At 31.7% G+C, this 19690-nt stretch overlaps 1 protein-coding gene across 2 annotated transcripts in view; it reads right to left on the bottom strand.

Annotated features, from left to right (window-relative positions):
* The window catches only part of LOC105232178 (1-phosphatidylinositol 4,5-bisphosphate phosphodiesterase), a 144635-nt gene that overhangs the window by 14819 nt on the left and 110126 nt on the right, over nt 1-19690 (bottom strand). Inside the window, exons 6-7 of one of the 2 annotated variants that reach the window (XM_049456658.1) lie at nt 9303-9449; nt 4450-4529 (exon numbers count right to left, since the gene is read on the bottom strand). In XM_049456658.1, the coding sequence (XP_049312615.1) occupies nt 4450-4529; nt 9303-9449 (227 nt within the window). Of the gene's footprint in view, nt 1-2467; nt 2548-4449; nt 4530-9302; nt 9450-19690 lie in introns of both variants that reach the window. The other variant, XM_049456657.1, reaches the window with a different exon arrangement.

The following is a 19690-nucleotide window of genomic DNA, read 5'->3' as shown; positions in this document are numbered from 1 at the left end:
CAAAACAATTCAACACATGTTTTTGCCCCACACCACACACTCAACTGCTATACGCTAGCACTCACACCCACTGACCAACTTCACGCCTACACAACACCCTCATTATGTGAGCACTTGCCGCCGTACGCAGTGCGCGCGTTTTATGTGTTCTACTGCAATCATAAATTTTCACCGAAATCCGGCATTACCACTAAAAGACATTTATTTGTTGTATGCGTAACTCTTTTGCAGACAGCGAGCAAGCACTCGAAGCTTGCTTACTGCCAGCGCGTACAATATGGCCTGAAGGACAATAATGCCACTCAGCGTCTCATAAGGCAACAAAATGCCAATAACAAGGAACTACTCAAGGGCTCAAGCGCCGATGCTGCTGGTAATGCGGTGAGTGGGTAAATGCTATCTGTAGGCGGGACGCAGAGATGCGTGCGGAGGGGGTAGAGTAAAATGTGCGTAGCGCAAGCAAAGCAAAGCAAAATGATAAGATAAATAAAATGAAGACAAATACTAAGAGAAATTAAAAAATGAAATCCTTGCCGCGTTTGTTGCCTTAGCATCGCAGCATCGCGGCCGCGGTAGCGCTGCCTCATTTGCGTGGCGACGGCAAAATATTTATTTATGCAAAAATATCGTGTTGTTTGCATAGTCACGGGCACTGTTTGCTTTTCCCCGTTCGGTGGCTATTTGCATGTTGTTCTTCCAGCGTTTCCACTAAACAATTATGCTGCATACATTTGCATTGGACGTCTGGTGGCAACAAACAAGCGCCCAGGCAGCTGCTACACGCAAGGTTATAAATGTGTATTTGCTGGTGCTTTCTTCTCTATATTTCACCTGCCGCCGGCTTTTTGCGCAACTACTGGCGTAAGCGCATCTTCTCCTGCCTGTTTTCTGTTGTTGTCTGCTACCATCTACAGCCTATAAAACCTGTTGGCACAAGCGGTTGTGAAACTAAAGTAGATCTAGCGACTTTCTGTTAGGCTTCTTCTACCGCTCGACAATGTGTGTCAGTGGTCCTTGTTGCTGGCTTTACTTTAGGGATTTGCGAAATAGCAAAAATGTTCGCTTCTATTGCTGCCTATTTATCGTAGAAGTGTTTGATGTGCTTTGTCGTCTTCAATTGTTTATTGTCATTGATATTTTAAGTGTCGCTTGAAGCATGGCAATGGATTTTAATACTGGATTAGGGCTATGCGCATTTATACGCAGATATTATGGCGAATACGCGTATCTCGTTCGTAAAAAGTGTTTGTAGTATGTATTTAAAGGGAGCGCAGTGTGCATATTTTACGTCTAGTCAATGATTTTTATGGTATGGCAACGCCGTTTGCGTTTGTAAGTTACTAGCTTTAGTACTTAGTTCTGCTTTCTCAAGACTTGATGAGAAAAAGAAGCGAATAGGTCTGGTAGTGAACGAGTGCAAGACGAAATATCACCTGTCAACAAACAAACAGTCGTCGCACTCGCAACTTGTCTTCTACGTCACTGTTGGCAGTCTTCGCAAATTCGAAGTCGTAGATCTGGCTATGCTTGGAATATCCAAGGAACTGCTATGTAGTCCAGACTTAGGTGCTCTTGAGTTTCCGAAACAATGTCGCAAAACCGGCAATTTGCCAACAGGTTACGTTTGTGTGTTTGTTGACACTGTATTGACCACTGTGAAATGCTACAAGTAGCCTGATTTGCGGACCAACCGTAATGGATGGTTTTCGCTATACCATTGGGGAAGTCGCTGTAAAGCTGGTAAGCTCGTGAGATCGCCCAGATCGCCCAAAATCTCTCTTACCGAATTTATTGAGAATTATCAATAACAGCCAGCGTCCGAATCAAAATAACGGTACGGTGATATTAGGTTGTCAAAAAAGTCTTGCGGTATTTTCGCTAGTTGGCGCTGAAAGCGCGTAGTTCTAGTTTTATTCGTCGCATGGGGTTATGCTATACCTTTTCGGAAAGCTCATTTCACGCGCTAACACGTGTTTGATTGATTGTCGTTTCTTTTAAGTCGTTCGTGAGTTATAGCGTCGCAAACATGGAGCAAAATAAAGAGAAAATACGGCATATTTTACAGTACTACTACGATAAAGGCAAAACTGCATCTCAAGCCGCCAATAAAATTTGTGCAGTTTATGGACCCGATACAGTTTCCATTTCCACCGCACAACGATGGTTTCAACGTTTTCGTTCTGGTGTAGAGGTGGCCGAAGATGCGCCACGCTCCGGAAGGCCTGTCGTCGAAAATTGCGATAGTAGCAACCGTAGCATCGGTCTGGGCATGAATCATCAAAAATTCATTTCAATTTCAATAAAAAAATATTTCAAAAAAAATACCGCAAGGTTTTTTTGACAACCTAATATATTAAGTATAATATGTAGCTATGTATGTATGTACTTACCTCATTTAATATATCTTATTGAAGTAATTAACCAAATATTATTCACTAAAATTAATTTTTTTAATTTTTGTACTTACTGCTTCATTAAATTTGTTCTCGGGCACACATTGGTTGCCTTATTATTATGTGTTATATAGCGTAAGCCCTCTTGCCAGCGCTGTTTATTTACATTTTAATTTTTTTTATATATTTTTAACGTTTAATATTTATATTGTGCAAATAAGATGTGCAGACATGCAAAGTAAAGAATTTTTTTAAAATAAATTAATATAAATGAAAGACTAAAATAAGCAGATAGAAATAGTTAAACAAGTAGAAACGTATTTTAAAATTTAAAGACAATCACAAGACATAACTGAGATGATTTAAGATGACCGGAAAAAATACCTTGTAGATAGAAATATTTATGAACTATTTGCTTAAAGGTGATCAGATATTTTCTTTTTATTTTTTTGAAGTCACTAAGTTATATATTACAGTTTGAGAATAGTTTTAATAGAATTATTTTTTAAAGGTAACCATAAAAAATATATCAAAAACAAATACAGTGCAGAAACTATTATTTTAGGAAAGTCAAATAAAATGTGAGAGGAAAAAGTTAAATATTTTTTTTTACAAAATACAGAGATTTAGCAGAGTTAGAGAAGAGTCTTGGTGGAACTATTTAAAAAAAAGGATGATCAGCAAAAAAGTAAATCCAAAAGAAAAATCTATCAGTTAGAAATATTCATCAAAATTTTAATTAAGATGACCAGAAAAAAATGTTGGCAAAAGAAAAATCTTGCAAGTGGCATTATTCAACAAAATTTTTAATAAAAGTGACCAGAAAAATATATTACAAGTGGCATTATTCAACGAAATTTTAATGTAAAGTGACCAGAAAAAATTATATACATTTATATAGCGAGCCACTTGTTTAAAGACCGACGCCGGTCTCGCAGCCACACCTGGTGAGCAGACAATTAGCAATTAGACTTCTACGAACCCTTAAACCGAACATGTCGGAATGGTTTTACTGAAACTTCCTCAGCACACGTCGACGGAAGCAGAGGAAGTGAAAAACCTTCACTCCGTTGAAGAGATCAGGTGGAGCAAGACCTGGTTATATTTGGTATCTCGCATTAGCGCCAAATAACGAAAAGAAGAATAGACTGACGCTGTTGTTAATGCGGCTCTACGCCAGTAAAGAAAAAACTTTATATTTTTCAAACAGAATACATTTTTTTTACAGAAAAGCTTTAGTGAAAATGATTTTTTTAATGGTGGTGGGCAGAAAAAAATATGTTTAAACACTAAACAAGGTCGTATAATTATTAATAAAAAATATATAATTACTAATAAAAAATTAATAATTTTAATCATTTAATTAATTTAATTTAAGTGATCACAAAAGAAATTCACAAATGCAGAGTTTAAGCAGGTTTAGAGAAGAGTCTTGGTGTAACTATTTTAAATAATGGTGACCAGAAAAAACACTTTTTACAAAAGAGAGTGCAAAAGTAAAGTTAGAAAAGAGTGTTTGTAGAACATAAATCGATTATCAACAGTTCTTAACCGTAGTAAAGTGCAGATTAAAGTATTTATAAGAGACCACAAATAGTTAACACACTAAAACGGACAAATATACACAAAAGCATTTAAAAAATGGTAGTTAGTACAAAAAAAATCATGCAAACAAGTTTTTTTTTAGAAAATTTCAAACAGATTTTTGTTTTCAATATTTCCAAAGATAATTTTCCATGCTTTACATTGAAATACATTTTTTCAAAATTAATATTTATTTATTGAAGTTTTTTTATTCAAAGTTTTTTTTTTATTTTTTTTTTAAGGTAATTGCATGCTTTACTTTGAAATAAGTTTTTGTAAAATTTATATTTTTTTTATTTTTTTTTATTAAAAGTTTTTTCTTTTTATTTATATTTTTTTTTTTTTAATTTTGTTTTATATTATTTTTTATTTTTTTTTTATTTTTTTTTATATATTTTTTTTAATTTTTTAATTTTTTTTTTAAGTTTTTAAATTTTTTTTTTAAATAATTTTTTATCAAATTTTGACTTACTGTTTTTTTAAACACATCATCGGACATATATTATTCGCTTTTACATTATGTGTGATTTTTCGTATGCCATCTAACCAGATCTAAAATGGAAGATAAATGAGATGAGGAGAACGATTTTTTGATTTTAATTGTTTTTTGTAATATTCAGATTTATTTTTCGTCCCTCAATCATATTTCGATAAGGAAACACTATAAAAATATTTGATTTTATAAAAAAAAATATGTTTAATAAAAACAAAAAATAATGATAAATAATAGTAATAACAATGATAATAATAATAATAATAATAATAATGATAATAATAATAATAAAAGTATAATAAAAAACTAAAAAGGTAGATTGTATTAAAACAAAAAAAGAATAAAAATATTATTTTTATACTAATAATTGTTAAATAAAAACTTAAACATATTATTAAATTATTAAAAAATAAAATAATTAATTAATAAAAAAATAATATTATTAACAACAATTAAATAAAAACAAAAAATACTAATTTGTTTTAATAAAAAAGTATTTTTTTTTTTAAGTTTCAAAAAACAAAAAAATTAAAAATTCAATTAATAATTTAATAATTACTAAAAAGATTTTAAGTTAATTTTTTCTTTAATCAGATACTAAGTAAAAAATTATCAAAAGCTTGTATTAAAAATAAAATAATTAATAAAAAATATAAAATACTATAAAAATAGTTTTTTGTTAAGTTTTTATAAAACAAAATTTTAAAAATCCAATTAATAATTTAATAATTTTTAAAAAGATTTTAAGTTAATTTTTTCTATAATCAGATACTAAGAAAAAAGTGATCAAAAACAATGAAAGTTGTAAAAGAAAATTAAGTTATGACTTTTATTAAATAAATATTTAAATATTTTGGTAAAAAATTATTAAAAAAAAAATTTAACAACTGATAAATAATTTTTTCTTTAATTAGATACTAAGTAAAAAATTATCAAAAACTTGTATTAAAAGTAAAATAATTAACAAAAAAATAAAAAATACTAAAAGAAGATTTTTTGTTAAATTTTCAAAAAAAAAATTTAAAAATTTAATAATTTTTAAAAAGATTTTAAGTTAATTTTTTCTATAATCAGATACTAAGAAAAAAGTGATCAAAAACAATGAAAGTTGTAAAAGAAAATTAAGTTATGACTTTATTAAATAAATATTTAAATATTTTAGTGAAAATTTAACAACTGATAATACAATAAAAAATTATGATTTTTTTATAAAATTATGAAATTTTTTTTTATAAAATTATGTTTAAAAAAAGTTTCTGTGATTTTAATTAATTCTATATATGTATTTTTCCCACTATTAAAATTTTCTTTATTTTATTTTTCATCTTTTCTATTGCATTTGGCGTATTCTTCTTCCAAATCATACACAATTTTCCTTTTCATGTTGTGTTCTTGTTGTTTTTTTCTTACTGCAGCAAACATTCAATTATTTTGCTTGCTTTTCACCAGCAACTGTTGCATTTAATGTGATTTTTTGACAAGCTACAATTTTAATTAAAAATTCTGAAAGGTCATTGTTGTCAAAAAAATAATAGTAAGCAACATGTTTTGTATGTATGTATATAACGGTAATAAAACACTGTTGATATGTATGTGTGTGCATGACAGGGTTTTCGGTTGCACTATATCATGTCTGCTAAAGCCTTTTTGCTTCCACTTCTTCTTCTCGTACTCACAGACAATACACACTGGCATTGTTTGCGAGCCACACAAAAGCCATGAACGCTCAGCATATGCTATGTATATGGTCTTAGCAGCTGGGTATGCATTTCTGTGGTTGTGTGTCATACACACATATACACACGTGCACACGTGTGCCAGGAATTGCATTTATTGCCGCAATTTTCATTAGCAACGCTGATCCTATGGTCAGAAATTGACAAAAATTTTGATTGGAATGTAAGTCATTGGTTAACTGTATACGCATTGTGCTTGTGTATGCGTCTGTGTGTGTGAGTAAATAAGGAGTGATGGTGCCAGGTTGTGAGTGATCACAGGTATGCAAATGCGCGTGTATGCATGTGAATACTGGCAGCTATTGTAATCATCATTAAGCTTGCTGGTGGCACTCACGCAGAGTTGTATTTTTGCTAAAATACTGTGTTTTTTATGCTAAATTTTCTATTAAATCAATTTCAGGTTTATGAAAAATTTAAAAAAAAAAATTAAAAAAAAATTAAAAAAAAAAAAAAATTATAAATTTTTTTAAAAATAAAAAATTATGAATTAATTATAAATTTTTTTAAAAATTATAATTTTTTTTTTTTAATTTTTAAAACAAAAAATAAGTTCATTTTTGAAGCGCTTTCAGTGTGAGCTTTTGACAAATTAAAACTTTTGGTAATAAGACGGAAGTATTAAACTATAATTGATTTTTCAATGTCCAAAATTTATTTCAAATCAGTAAAGCTCTGTAGTTACAGAAAAAGTTCAATCAGGGTTGCATTTTTGCAAGCACAGAGTTGTATTTTTAACATTTTTTATTCTTATTCTTGATAATTTTTCAAAATTTGAGAACACCAAATGTAAAATTTCAGAAATGCTGTTACTGAAACGGTAAACTTAAAGAAATTGAATTTTTTTTTTTATTTTTTATTGTATTTTTGCAAATTTTTTTCTAAAAACTCTATTCAAAACTACTGCAATAAGTCTTTAAAATGGTTTTCTTGCATCAAAATGAAACTAATTTTTTTCAGTTATTACGCAGAGTTGCATTTTATATCAGAAAATTTCAGTTCGAGTATAAATTGTGTACCACGAACTTCGCAGCTTTCCATTATTTTTTTCATATTTCATTTTTTTCATGTTCAAATAAAAATTATTTATATCACAATTTCAAAGTTGCATTTCCACCGGCAACTTTTACTTTACGAAATATAATATCGCACATGAACCGAACACCTTTTTACCGTTACAAACTTTGCTTTTACTTTTCGCTCTCTCCCCTTTCCCACTCTCCTCCTTTTCCCGACATCCATTCGCTTTCTGCAAAAGTGTGATAACTTTTTGAACATTTCTCGGTATAAATATACTATACATCTAAAATCCCGTTAGCAAACATTAAAGTTTTAGCCAAACGTCAAAGTGTACCCAGTTGCCTATTTTCATAGCACTTGAGCGGTGTTAGGGGAGAGAGAAAGAGCATGGCTGACGGCACATAGTTTGAGAATTTAACTGGTGCATTTGGCTTAAATAATCTTTTCAACTGCACAATATTGCCAGAAAGCTTCAAGTGTTAGATATATGTACATACATACATATGTACGTATTAAAATATTTAAGAAACGGCTAAAGTTGAAAAGTTTAGTTTAACAGTTAGGTAAAGTTACTTACTTAGCTTGCCGAAATTATGTTAGAAAAATTTTCCAAGTTAATATGGGTGATTTTGTAGAAGGAGACGGTGCGAGATTCTAATAAATTATTTAAGCTACACTGAAGCTTTCAAGTGGATCATTTAGAATCAATAAAAGTGCTTTTTCCAATCGTCGGCAACAAAAAGTTATGACGATTATTTCCCGTTTTTGGTTTTCTATATCTTCATTTAGGCTTCAGTTAAAACGAAAAATAAGTTGCGAAGAGCATGAAATTAACAGTAAAATAGACTTAAAATGTTGCGAAAATTTTGTTTCCTTTAAGCTTTTAGCATTTTTATTGAATGAAATGAGATTTTAATCGAAAGCTGCGGCGTACATAGCTTGGTATCATAAAAATTATTATTTTAAATTTCATCTCCTATTTATGTAAAAAACGTCTCGAAAGCTTTTATGAAAGCTTTTGGTTAGAAAATTCTTTATTATTCAAATTTAATAAGAATTTTTTTTGTTATGTATTAATAAACTGAAGCTTTCATTAATTTTAGTCACACCTTTTACTATTTCTTTTGTGAGCTTTCATAGGAAAGCTGAAATTTTTAACATATGAAGTTTGAGTTATTGCAAAATTTATTTATTTGTTTGAAATATCCACAACTTATTCCTTATCGTGTGTATTTCAAAGATTACTATGGAGAGCTTTTGCAATTTTAAAGTGCAGCTTTCCTAATAAAGTCCGAAAGTTTTGCACAGTTATTAAGAAAATTGCATATATTTTAGATATTTTGAATAATTTTACTAAATTTCGAAGGTATGTCTATCCAAAGCCCTCCTTTTGCTTAAGTGTAGTTTTCTTGGAAAAAATGATTTTTGACCGAAAGTCTCTTTAGTATTTCTTGTAGATTAAGCTTCTGTAAGTTAGGGCAATGCGACTTAGTCAACTTCAAAGCTTTTACCGTAGTTTAAACAGATGCTCTCACTAGTATTTTTTGCAGATAAGGCTTCTTTAAGTTAGGACTATGCGACCTAGTAAACTTCAAAGCTTTCAGCATATTTTAAAACTTATTACGGAAAACTTTTGACTGAAGCTACTAAGGAAACTTGAATATATTTTATTTTAGTTATTTTACATTTTTACTAAATTATATATGGTAAAGCTTTCGCTTTCCTTAAACTTATACTAAGGGCAATTAAATCTTTTGTGTATACATTCTTGAATAAGCTTTCGTCAGAATGCTAAGCAATATTTTTGGAGTAAAACTTTTACTGTTTTTAAGTAGAGCTTTCATAAAAGCTCGTTTCAAAGCTTTTAAGGGTATTTGTATTAATTTTAACTTCTACGATTTTTGTAATAAAGCTTTTACTTTTTTTTAGTAGAGCTTTTATAAGCAGCTTTTTGCCTCGAAGCTTTTTTCTGTAAAGCTGTGTTGGTGCTCGTAAAAGCTTCCGTGAAAGCTACTTTTCAGCACTCTATTTTGTTGAAAAATTAAATAATTTCAGTTTACTGTTTTTACAACTCACCTTTGCCGTTGCTGCATCCGGACAAATAACATGATGATATGTTATATTTATATAATCTGTATTCGAACATATTGTCAGTGAACGTTTATCCAAGGCCACCATATCGGTGCCATTCTTTTTTGTCACTTTATCGAGAATTTTCGGATCCTGTGTGGAAGATAGAAAGTAATTATACAAGTATGAGTTTAATGGATATAATATAGATAAATATTTTTTTTTAGAAAAAAATGGAAAACTGCTTTTTCGAATGAGAATATATACTTTCGAAAAACTTTTCAAAATTTAAAGAAAATAGAAAGTAATTATGAGAATAAGTATGAGATTTATGGATATTATGTGGATACATATTTTTCTTAGAAAAAATTTGAAAACCGAATTCGAAAATATATTTGTGAAAAGCATATAGAAAATTTAAAATTTAATTTTTTTTGTTTGGAAAATATAATATTGAAAAATTTGTTTTTGAATTTTTAAAAACATGTTTTTAAATTTTTAAAAACTTGTTTTTCAATTAATTTATTTATATATTTGTATTTTTAAGAAATTGAAATTTTTTTTTAATTTCGAAAATAAATTTTTGTGCTAAATTTTTTGAAAATTAAATAATTAAAATTTTTTTTTTTGAAAACAATAGTTTTTCAATATATTTTATGAAAACAATTTTTTTTCCAACATACACTTTTAAAAACTTGTTTTTCAATTAATTAATTTATATATTTGTATTTTTAAGAAATTAATGAAATATTGAAATATTATTTTTGGTTTCGAAAATAAATTTTTGTGCTAAATTTTTTGAAAATTAAAAAGCTAAATAATTAAAAAAAAAAATTTTTTTTTGAAAACAATAGTTTTTCAATATATGTATTTTATGAAAGTAATTTTTTCCAATATACATTTTTACGATAGCCTTTTTATATCAGGTATAAAAATGTGAAAAATTTTAAGCATTCATTTATATATGTATTCTCAGATCACACCTCTGTGGCACATCATGAGTAAATTATGTGCTTACAAACCACCTTTCCTCCCACTCTCACACAAGTTTGTCGCAACTTCTTTGTTTTTTCTTCCTGGTTTGTGCTCACAAATATTTGTTTTATGGTCTGAATACATATTTTACTTTTGCGTCCAAGTTTTGGAAAGCGCCCAGCAGTAGGGGGGAAATCAAATGTGTTCATATTTCCACTTGTTCTACTTAAATTTGTTAGAATGAATATGATATAAACACACGCTCACTCGATATATCCATCATTACTTTAGACACAGCAACGTTCCAACTACAAGCATAGATGTACGAGTATAGCTGCTCACTACTTTCAAATGCATCACTACATTCCTACTCTCGTTAACTGTATATCTTTACTCGCATATATGTACATTTGGAGCATGCGAAAGTGGCGTGGCAACGAGTCAATGAGTTGATGAAAGTTTCTCACTCAATTCTGAGTTGTTGAAAGTAATCGAAAATATTGGCGTAATATAAGTGCTGCCGGTGTGCTGGTGGAAACTAAAAGCCATTGAATGATGAATTTTGTCAAAATGGTTTTAAATTAAGGAGAAATATCTCAGATGCAAGTTTTGGAATTTGGCTTAAGGATAGAGCGGAAAGTAAATGGTATTTCGATAGCAAATTGTAGCTCTAAACGAAAAAAAAAATTAGTTAACTAACTATTCAGACTGAGGTCTTTTGAACATTATTCCGGACGATATTTAGTTAGCGGAAATGATTTTGGTCATAATTACTTTTTTTTAAGAAATGGGCATTCTTATGTTTTCTAGAAATTTGTGGAATATGACATCTAAGCTTCCATATTATTGACGTTCTTACTCTCGAGTTTCTTCACACTCTTCTTCTCCAGCGCATACTCACTTTAATTTACTTAAATTACCTTTCTTGCTTTACTGACAGCTTGGCAGGTATCTCAACTTAGGCCGTCTGTCAGCCGCAAAAAGTAGCATATACTTGCAGCGGTCTAAGAGGCGCCAAAAATAGCCGTCGTGTGCTGCCATTTGAAACCGGTATAGCAATACACCACTCAAAGTTCGGAAATTAAATTTTAAAATTGCAATTTCCTTTTCAACATTGACACAATTCTTGAGCAACACACCTACAATCGCAAGCCTATGTGGTATTCAGTGACGGACATTACCGTTAACAACGGTAGCAAATGACAAGTTTAAGCGTGTTGTATGGAGGCAATATTAACTAATGCATTTATTTGCGGAAAGGTGGGGGTACAAAGTGTGTTAGTTGAGTACGAGGAATGTTGTGGGGGAGATAGTGTAATTGTAGCGAGAACAGGCGTTACCGATTTCGTGCAAAAATGCAAAAGTACGAGTGTGGTTAGATAAGTTCGTGAAGACATTGTTTCCATCATCCCATTACGATAGAAATCGTTGTTCTCCAAAAAACTGCTCATTTGTCGGTAATATCGAAAGCGGGAAACTATAGCTGCTTTACAAACTGTTCGATCAAACTCAAGTGCTTGTATGGAAAACTTTTTTATTTGAGTAGGTATCTTCACAAATTTTGGCATAGAATATTACCATAGAATTAAAACTATATTTATGAACAAATTGTTCTTTTATTTGAAAAGATAACTTTGCGAATTTTGGCATATAGAATTATACAAATCTACGCTATAATATGCCAGCAAATTGTTCAGATCGGCTGACTATAACATGTGGCTGCCATACAAACTCACCCTCCAAACTCAAGTGCTTGTATGGAAAACTTTTTTATTTGACAAGTTATTGTAACGAATTTTGGCATGGAGTATAAACTAAATTAGCGCTACAATCTCCAAAGAAATTGTTCAGATCGAGCAACTATAGCATATAGTTGTCATACAAACTCACCCTCCAAATTCAAGTACTTGTATGGAAAACTTTTTTATTTGAAAAGATAAACTCGCGAATTTTGGCACATAGAATTATACAAGTTTACGCTATAATAGGCCAACAAATTGTTCAGATCGGCTGACTATAACATGTGGCTGCCATACAAACTGTTCAATCAAACTCAAGTGCTTGTATGGAAAACTTTTTTATTTGACAAGATACTGTAACGAATTTTGGCATGGATTATAACCTGAATTAGCGCTACAATCTCCGAACAAATTGTTCAGATCGAGCAACTATAGCATATAGTTGCCATACAAACTCAGCCTCAAAACTCAAGTGCTTGTATGGAAAACTTTTTTAATTGAAAAGATAACTTCATGAATTTCGGTATATATAATTAGATAAAACATCGCTATAATATTCCAACAAATTGTTCAGATCGGTTGACTATAACATGTGGCTGTCATACAAACTGTTCAATCAAACTCAAGTGCTTGTATGGAAAACTTGTTTATTTGACAAGCTATTGTAACGAATTTTGGCACGGATTATAACCTGAATTAGCGCTACAATCTCCGAACAAATTGTTCAGATCGAGCAACTATAGCATATAGTTGCCATACAAAGCGTATGATTAAAATCAGTATAAATATCTTTTTCATGCTTTATGTTATTAGAAATGCAGCTGTGAGAGTTATTATAGCATAGTGGACTGCTGACTTAACCGACCACCCTCGTATATTACCGCACAAATTAATTTTTGACAGTTTTCCACATAAAACTGCATGAGCACGCTGCTTTAGCAACGCAATGCTGACCCAGTGGACCAAACATTTTGACTGCCGTTATACAACAGCATAATTGAGTTGTCAGCGTTAATGGAAATTGCTAATTGTAAAATTTATGAGAAACGCACACACACACACACACATACGAACTACTGCATACTTGATATTTCCACAAAAATAGCATTTATCGAGTATTCTGCAAGCTTTTTACTGCTTGCACACAAAGTTCACAAGTAATTACGCATAAAGTACCGTTAGTTTGAAAATTGTAATTGAAAATTTTTACTGCATTTTGGCAAAATTTAATTAATTGGCTAAAAGTGACTTAGTGTATACACTTGGCTACGATTTTCTATAGAAATCATTGCGTTCATTACAGTTTGGCAAGCAATGGCTTTCTGCGCACACTTTTCCAAATAAATTCGATATAAAATTTCGCACAGCTCATTACACACACACATACACATACATAACACTTTCCGTTACGCTCCTACTCACTGGCTGGCTTATCGCAATTGCTTTGGCGAAGGTCAAAGTTGACATTGACATGTTTGATAGTTTTAATTGGTTGTGTATGAAAGGTCAATTGGGAATATGCAACTATTTAATTTGTTGAATGACTGCAATGCTCCGTACGTTGGCTGCTCGGACAGGTGGACGCATGCAGCTCGTAATTAATTGGAAAACAAAAATTCAATTGAGAGAAATGACAAAAAAAATGGAAAAGCGTATAACAAAAGAGTGAATTGGGAATTAATTTGTTGGAGTGGGGCTGGTAGAGAGGAAGAGAGACAGAGTGTGAATACCGAAAATTGTAACAAAGAAATAAGTACGGAAGGACAAATTTTGAGCACAATTGACAATTAGCTGCTTTGCGAGATAGTATTAATTTCAGATCTGTGGAATATTTAGTAGTATTTCAAATAAAAAAACTTAAAGAAAAAAAATTTCGTTTGTATATGCGCGATTTAGTGCTTTAGTTTTTGAGTTATCGCGCTGAAACTTTACACACGTGTTTTTCTCACCAACTAATTACACATTTGAGAGGAATCGCCGATATTGGTTTAATGTAGCGTGTAGCGCCCATATAAATTGGAAAATTCTTTTATTTGACAAGATATCTACACGAAAAGAGGTAGAGACTATTATCAGAGCCGACTTAGTAATTTTCGAAGAAATTGTTCGGATTGAACCACTATAGCATATAGCTGCCATACAAACTGAACCTTCAAATTCAAGTTTTTGTATGGAAAATATTTTTATTTGACAAGGTATCTTCACGAAATTCGGCATAGATTATTGCCCAAAGTAACGCTATAATCTGCGAATGTATTGTTCAGTTTGGACAACTATAGCATATAGCTGCCATATAAACTGTTCGCTAAAATTCAAGTTCTTATAGGGAAAACTTTTTTATTTGACAAGGTATCTTCACGAAATTCGGTTTAGATTATTGTCTCAAGTAGCGCTACAATCTGCGAATGTATTGTTCAGTTTGGACAACTATAGCATATAGCTGCCATATAAACTGTTCGCTAAATTTAAAGTTCTTATAGGAAAACTTTTTTATTTGCAAAGGTTTCTCCACGAAATTCACCACACTTTATTGTTCCAAAAAACTCTACAATCTCCAAACATATTGTTCAGATCGAACCACTATAGCATATAGCTGCCATACAAACTGAACCTTCAAATTCAAGTTCTTGTAGAGAAAACTTTTTTATTTGACAAGATATCTGCACGAAAATCAGTACAGACTATTATCAGAGCCAACTCAACAGTTTTCGAAGAAATTGTTCAGTTTGAACAACTATAGCATATAGCTGCCATATAATCTGTTCGCTTAAATACAAGTTCTTATAAGGAAAACTTTTTTATTTGGCAAGGTATCTTCACGAAATTCACCACACTTTATTGTTCAAAAAAACTCTACAATTTCCAAACATATTGTTCAGATCGAATCACTATAGCATATAGCTGCCATACAAACTGAACGATCAAAAAATAAAGTGCCTTTCATATACTTTACTATAAAAATGCACTTATGTAGCTTATGCAGGGTATTATAGCTTTGCTGCGTTCTAAGTTAACATTTCTTCTAGTTTTTTTTTGGGTATTTTAGACAGATAGCTTTAATCAATGGATTAAATATTTTGCTCATTAAGTGAAAACTATAATCGTTTAAATCGTAACATGCAATTCAAAGCTCCATATTGCTTCACTAGTTCTCCAAAAAAGTTAATCCTTCATTCCCCATATGCAATATACCGTTATATGTATGCGTATATTAATGATTGTAATACCTTTTCAAGCATTTTTTAACACAACATTCATTGCCAGCAATCAAAGTGAGCTGCAACACTTCTGACACAAGCAATTTAATTAATTGAAGTAGCTAAGCGTGCTTTTCCAGGAAAATTTTAGTCAAGAAATGTGCAAAGCATTCGCCAACGCGCCCCTTTTTTGCTTGACTAAAACTTTTGTTACAACAAATTCGCAATTTACAGCTCATCAGTAGCAGCAGCTGACGCCAAACGCAACAAAAAGTGGCTGAGCAAAAAAGCGATAATGAATGAAAGTCAGCGTAATTGTGTGACGATTTGTGCATACACGTATGCACGCAGAAGTGCCGAAGTTTTGCCACATACAAATAAAAATGTGTACAAGTTTATTACGCGCTCTAGGAGGTGACTACTTACAAAAGCACTTAGATGCATATATGCACCAATACACACATAAGTATACACAAATACATGTATGCACACACACATATATGTATTTGTGATACATATATGTATCCACAAATACATACATATGCACAACACCAAACATGCAGCGAACATTTAGTGCGAACATTTGTCGCCATATGTCACTCATACGCCACCTCCGCCCGCCAGCATCGGCGCTAGGTTACGTATACGCCCGGTAGCGCTACGTGCTTCAGCACTGTCAACTGATTGCTTACAAACAAATTGCACGCTAATATCGACTACTTTTTGTTGTTGTTGTTGCCGTTGATTTATTATTATATGGTGCCTGTTGTTCTTGTTGTAGTCCATTGTTTGTTTGTTGTTAGCAAACATTTTAATTTAAAGCTTTCTTTTTGTGGCGCAGCTTCGCGCTTACTTTGCGCGCTTTCGTGTGTGCCGTTACTTTCGCCGGTAGTTCACTGTTTCGCTGCTTTATTTCCACTTCTTTCACAACCTTTTTACTGCCACTTTATTATAGTTTTTCTCAGCTTGTTTTCTAATTTTTTTTCTGTTTTTTGTGCTTTAGTGCTGGGTAAAACTTGTTTATTCGCTGTCACATAGCTTGGCTTTTGCCGAATGTGACAGTTTGAGATGCACGTAAATTGAAAACAAAATGGCGTATGCGTTTGCATTAATTGTCACACGTGACAAGAGCAGTGCGCGCTGTGACAGCCATGTGACAGATGGCTAAAAGGTAGCTAATGAAAAAGTGAAAACAAATGCAAATGTAAGCGGAAATTTGTAGGAAAAATAAAAATACATTTTGTTGGTAATATGGCAAAAAAATTGTTGGGGGGAAGAGGTGTATCGTCAACAATATTTTATTGTTTTTTTTAAGTTATAGTTGGGCTGAGGTTTGTAGTTCTAAAACTGGAGGCCATTTTGTAGAACTTTGTCAACGAAAATTTCAGAATATGTGTTTTCAAGATTCTAAAATATTTTTATATTTAAGATTTTCAAAATGTTAAAATTTCAACTTATGCTATTTTATGTTGTCATTTTTCACTGAAAGCAGTACTTATTGCTTTAATACCAAAACATATGGTAATTTTTCATGATTTTGGCAAAGAAATCATAACGAAAAATTGAAAAATTTTTTTTTTCAGATTTTCAAAATATCAAAATTTAAACTTATGTAATTTTATGTTGCCTTTTTTGAGTGAAAAAGGTGGGTATTGCTCTAATTTTAGGACAAAGGGGCTTTTTCACGATTTTGGCAAACAAACAATAACGAAAAATTTGAAAATATATTTTTGAAGATTTTTAAAATGTCGAAAATACAACTTATGCGCTTTTATGTTGCTATTTTTGAATGAAAGTGTTGCTTATTGCTGAAATTTCAACACAAACGGGTCAACTTTCACGATTTTGTCAAACAAATAGTAACGAAAAATTATAAAATATTTTTTTTAAGGTTTACAAAATTTATAACTTTCAACTTATGTATTTTAATGTTACTATTTTTGTATGAAAGTGGTGTTTGTTGATGTAGTTCCAAGACTAAAGGTTTTGACAACGATTTTGACAAACAAATAGCAACAAAAAATTTGAAAATATTTTTTTTTTTTAATTTTCGAAACATGAAAATTTCGATTTATGCGGTTTTATGTTGCATTTCTGAGTAAAGCGGTGCTTATTGATGTAATTCCAAAACTGACGGGGTCATTTGACACGATTTTGGCAACAAATAAAACGAAAAACTGGAAAATATATTTTTTAGGACTTCCAAAATTTGAAACTTTGAGCTTATGCGCTTTTATATTGCTATTTTTGAATGAAAGTGGTGCTTGTGGATAGAATTCCAGAAACGACGGAACATTTTGCACGAGTTCGGCAAGAAATAATAACGAAAATGTGGAAAATTTCTTTTTTAAGATTATCAAAATTTAAGACTTTCAACTTATGTATTTTAATATCGTTTTTGTTAAGCGGAAGAGGTGCTTATTATTGTAAGGTCAAGTTTTTAAGCCTTTTTGCACGATTTTGGCAAGAAATAATAAATAAAAGTTTAAAGTATTTTTTTTTTTATATTTTCAGAATTTAATATTTTCAACTTAAGTGTTTTTTGGTTTGCTATTTTCGAGAAAATTCGTGCTAAAGGCCGTAATAACGTAGCCTGCAAGTCAATTTTCTTGATACAAAAGTAAAAAATCTTAAATAATTTGTTTTAATATTTTTTATAAAGTTGACATGTTGAATTTATAGTTTTCAAGGGAAGCTTAGCGTTAAAGTCACTCAAACTTAAAAATTTAATATAAAAGAGTAAGAAATAACGGATTTAAGATTTGTGTCGAATTTCGTGAAGGCATCATGTCAAACAAAAAAGGTTTCTATACAAGCACCTCATTTTGAACGGTCAGTTTGTATGGCAGCTGTAGGCTATATTAGTCCGATTCGATACCTTGTAGAGAAAACAACATGAGCCAAATTTCACAACGATGTATAGACAATTTGAGTCGATAGTCTTTGATGAAATATGTATATATTTTATTGGGCTTCCGACGTTTTCTGCTCGGGTCCGTATTTGTAGTTACCTTCTCTCTTCTTTTTATTACCCGCTTTACTACCCTCTTCAACCTCACCAAATTTTCAATGCTTTGTAGCTCAATGCTGTAATGTGTGCCAGCTAGCGGCATTTTTTCTCAAAACCCGCTGGTTTTCAACTGGCGTCAAAGCGAATTGCTGCGTACTTCAGGTTTCCCTCAATTTGGCGGCAAATGCCTCATTTAAGTTGCGTCTAGGCGTGCGCATGTAATTGGAAAGGCACATATACGCACTCACTTACACACGCCAGCTTTCGCTGAAGGACTTTACATGCAGTGCAGCATTTTTGCGCTTCGAAATGTTGGCTTTCATTTCACTTGCTTTTCATTTACTCTTCTTTTTTTTAGGAAATTTTTATTTTTTGTTTCTTTGCCACTCTTTTATTTTATTTTTTGCCTTTATCTGCGTTTTGTATGCACACACAAAGTCTGTTTGGCTCACGCTGCTCTTGTTGTTGCTGTTGTATTTTACCCCCTAATGATTAATGCACGAAAATTTTCACGCTCATTACGTTTGCATGGAATGCGCGCACACTCGCACAAAATAAATAACCGTACCGACCAACTGCTGTGTTTTCTTTAGTGCACACTTTGCCAGTTGCTTGGCTGGAGATCCATAGTTTCAATACGCGCGTCTCATTTGCATTGGTGGCATTGAGAGAGGCAGATAGCTGGCAGAAACTTACCTTTACTGCATAATTTCACACGCTCAACAGCTGACTGAGGCACTGTAAGTTAGGCAATCAATTAGTTTGTCAGTCAGTTTGACATTCAGTTTGTCAGTCACTTTGACATTCAGTTTGACAGTCAGTTTGACATTCAGTTTGATAGTCACTTTGACAGTCAGTTTGACAGTCACTTTGACATTCAGTTTGTCAATCACTTTGACATTCAGTTTGTCAGTCACTTTGACATTCTGTTTGTCAGTCAGTTTGACAATCAGTTTGACAGTCACTTTGACATTCTGTTTGTCAGTCAGTTTGACAGTCATTTTGACATTCAGTTTGTCAATCACTTTGACATTTAACTTGTCAGTCATTTTATCAGTCAGCTTGTCAGTTGGCCACACGAGCCATCAGTCATGTAGCTAGCAAATTAGTCAGCCAACTAGTCAGTTGATTAACTACTCAAACTTTTGTGGAACTCAACCCTCTCACTCTCACTCATACTCTCGACCTCCCAACCTCACTTTCACACCTTGCTTAAGCCACCGCACTGTCAGTTATCATATAAATCAATTTGTCTTGCTGTCAATTTGCCAATCAACAGTTCGTCAGTTGGCCATCACATCACAGCCACACGCACACACATAAATATGTATGTACATACATATGTAAAGGTATGTATGAGTATGTATGTGTACATACATATATACTATACATATATTATTTTCCAACTCTTTATTTTTGCTTTAGTTGCCAAGCCAGCTCATTGTCCCTCGCTATCCTTTCACCCTCCCTTTT

Source organism: Bactrocera dorsalis, chromosome 4 (genome assembly GCF_023373825.1).
Source record: "Bactrocera dorsalis isolate Fly_Bdor chromosome 4, ASM2337382v1, whole genome shotgun sequence".
Taxonomy (NCBI): Eukaryota; Metazoa; Arthropoda; class Insecta; order Diptera; family Tephritidae; genus Bactrocera; species Bactrocera dorsalis.
The sequence above is the reverse complement of the archived record's forward strand: the minus strand, read 5'-3'. Positions and strand labels throughout refer to the sequence as shown.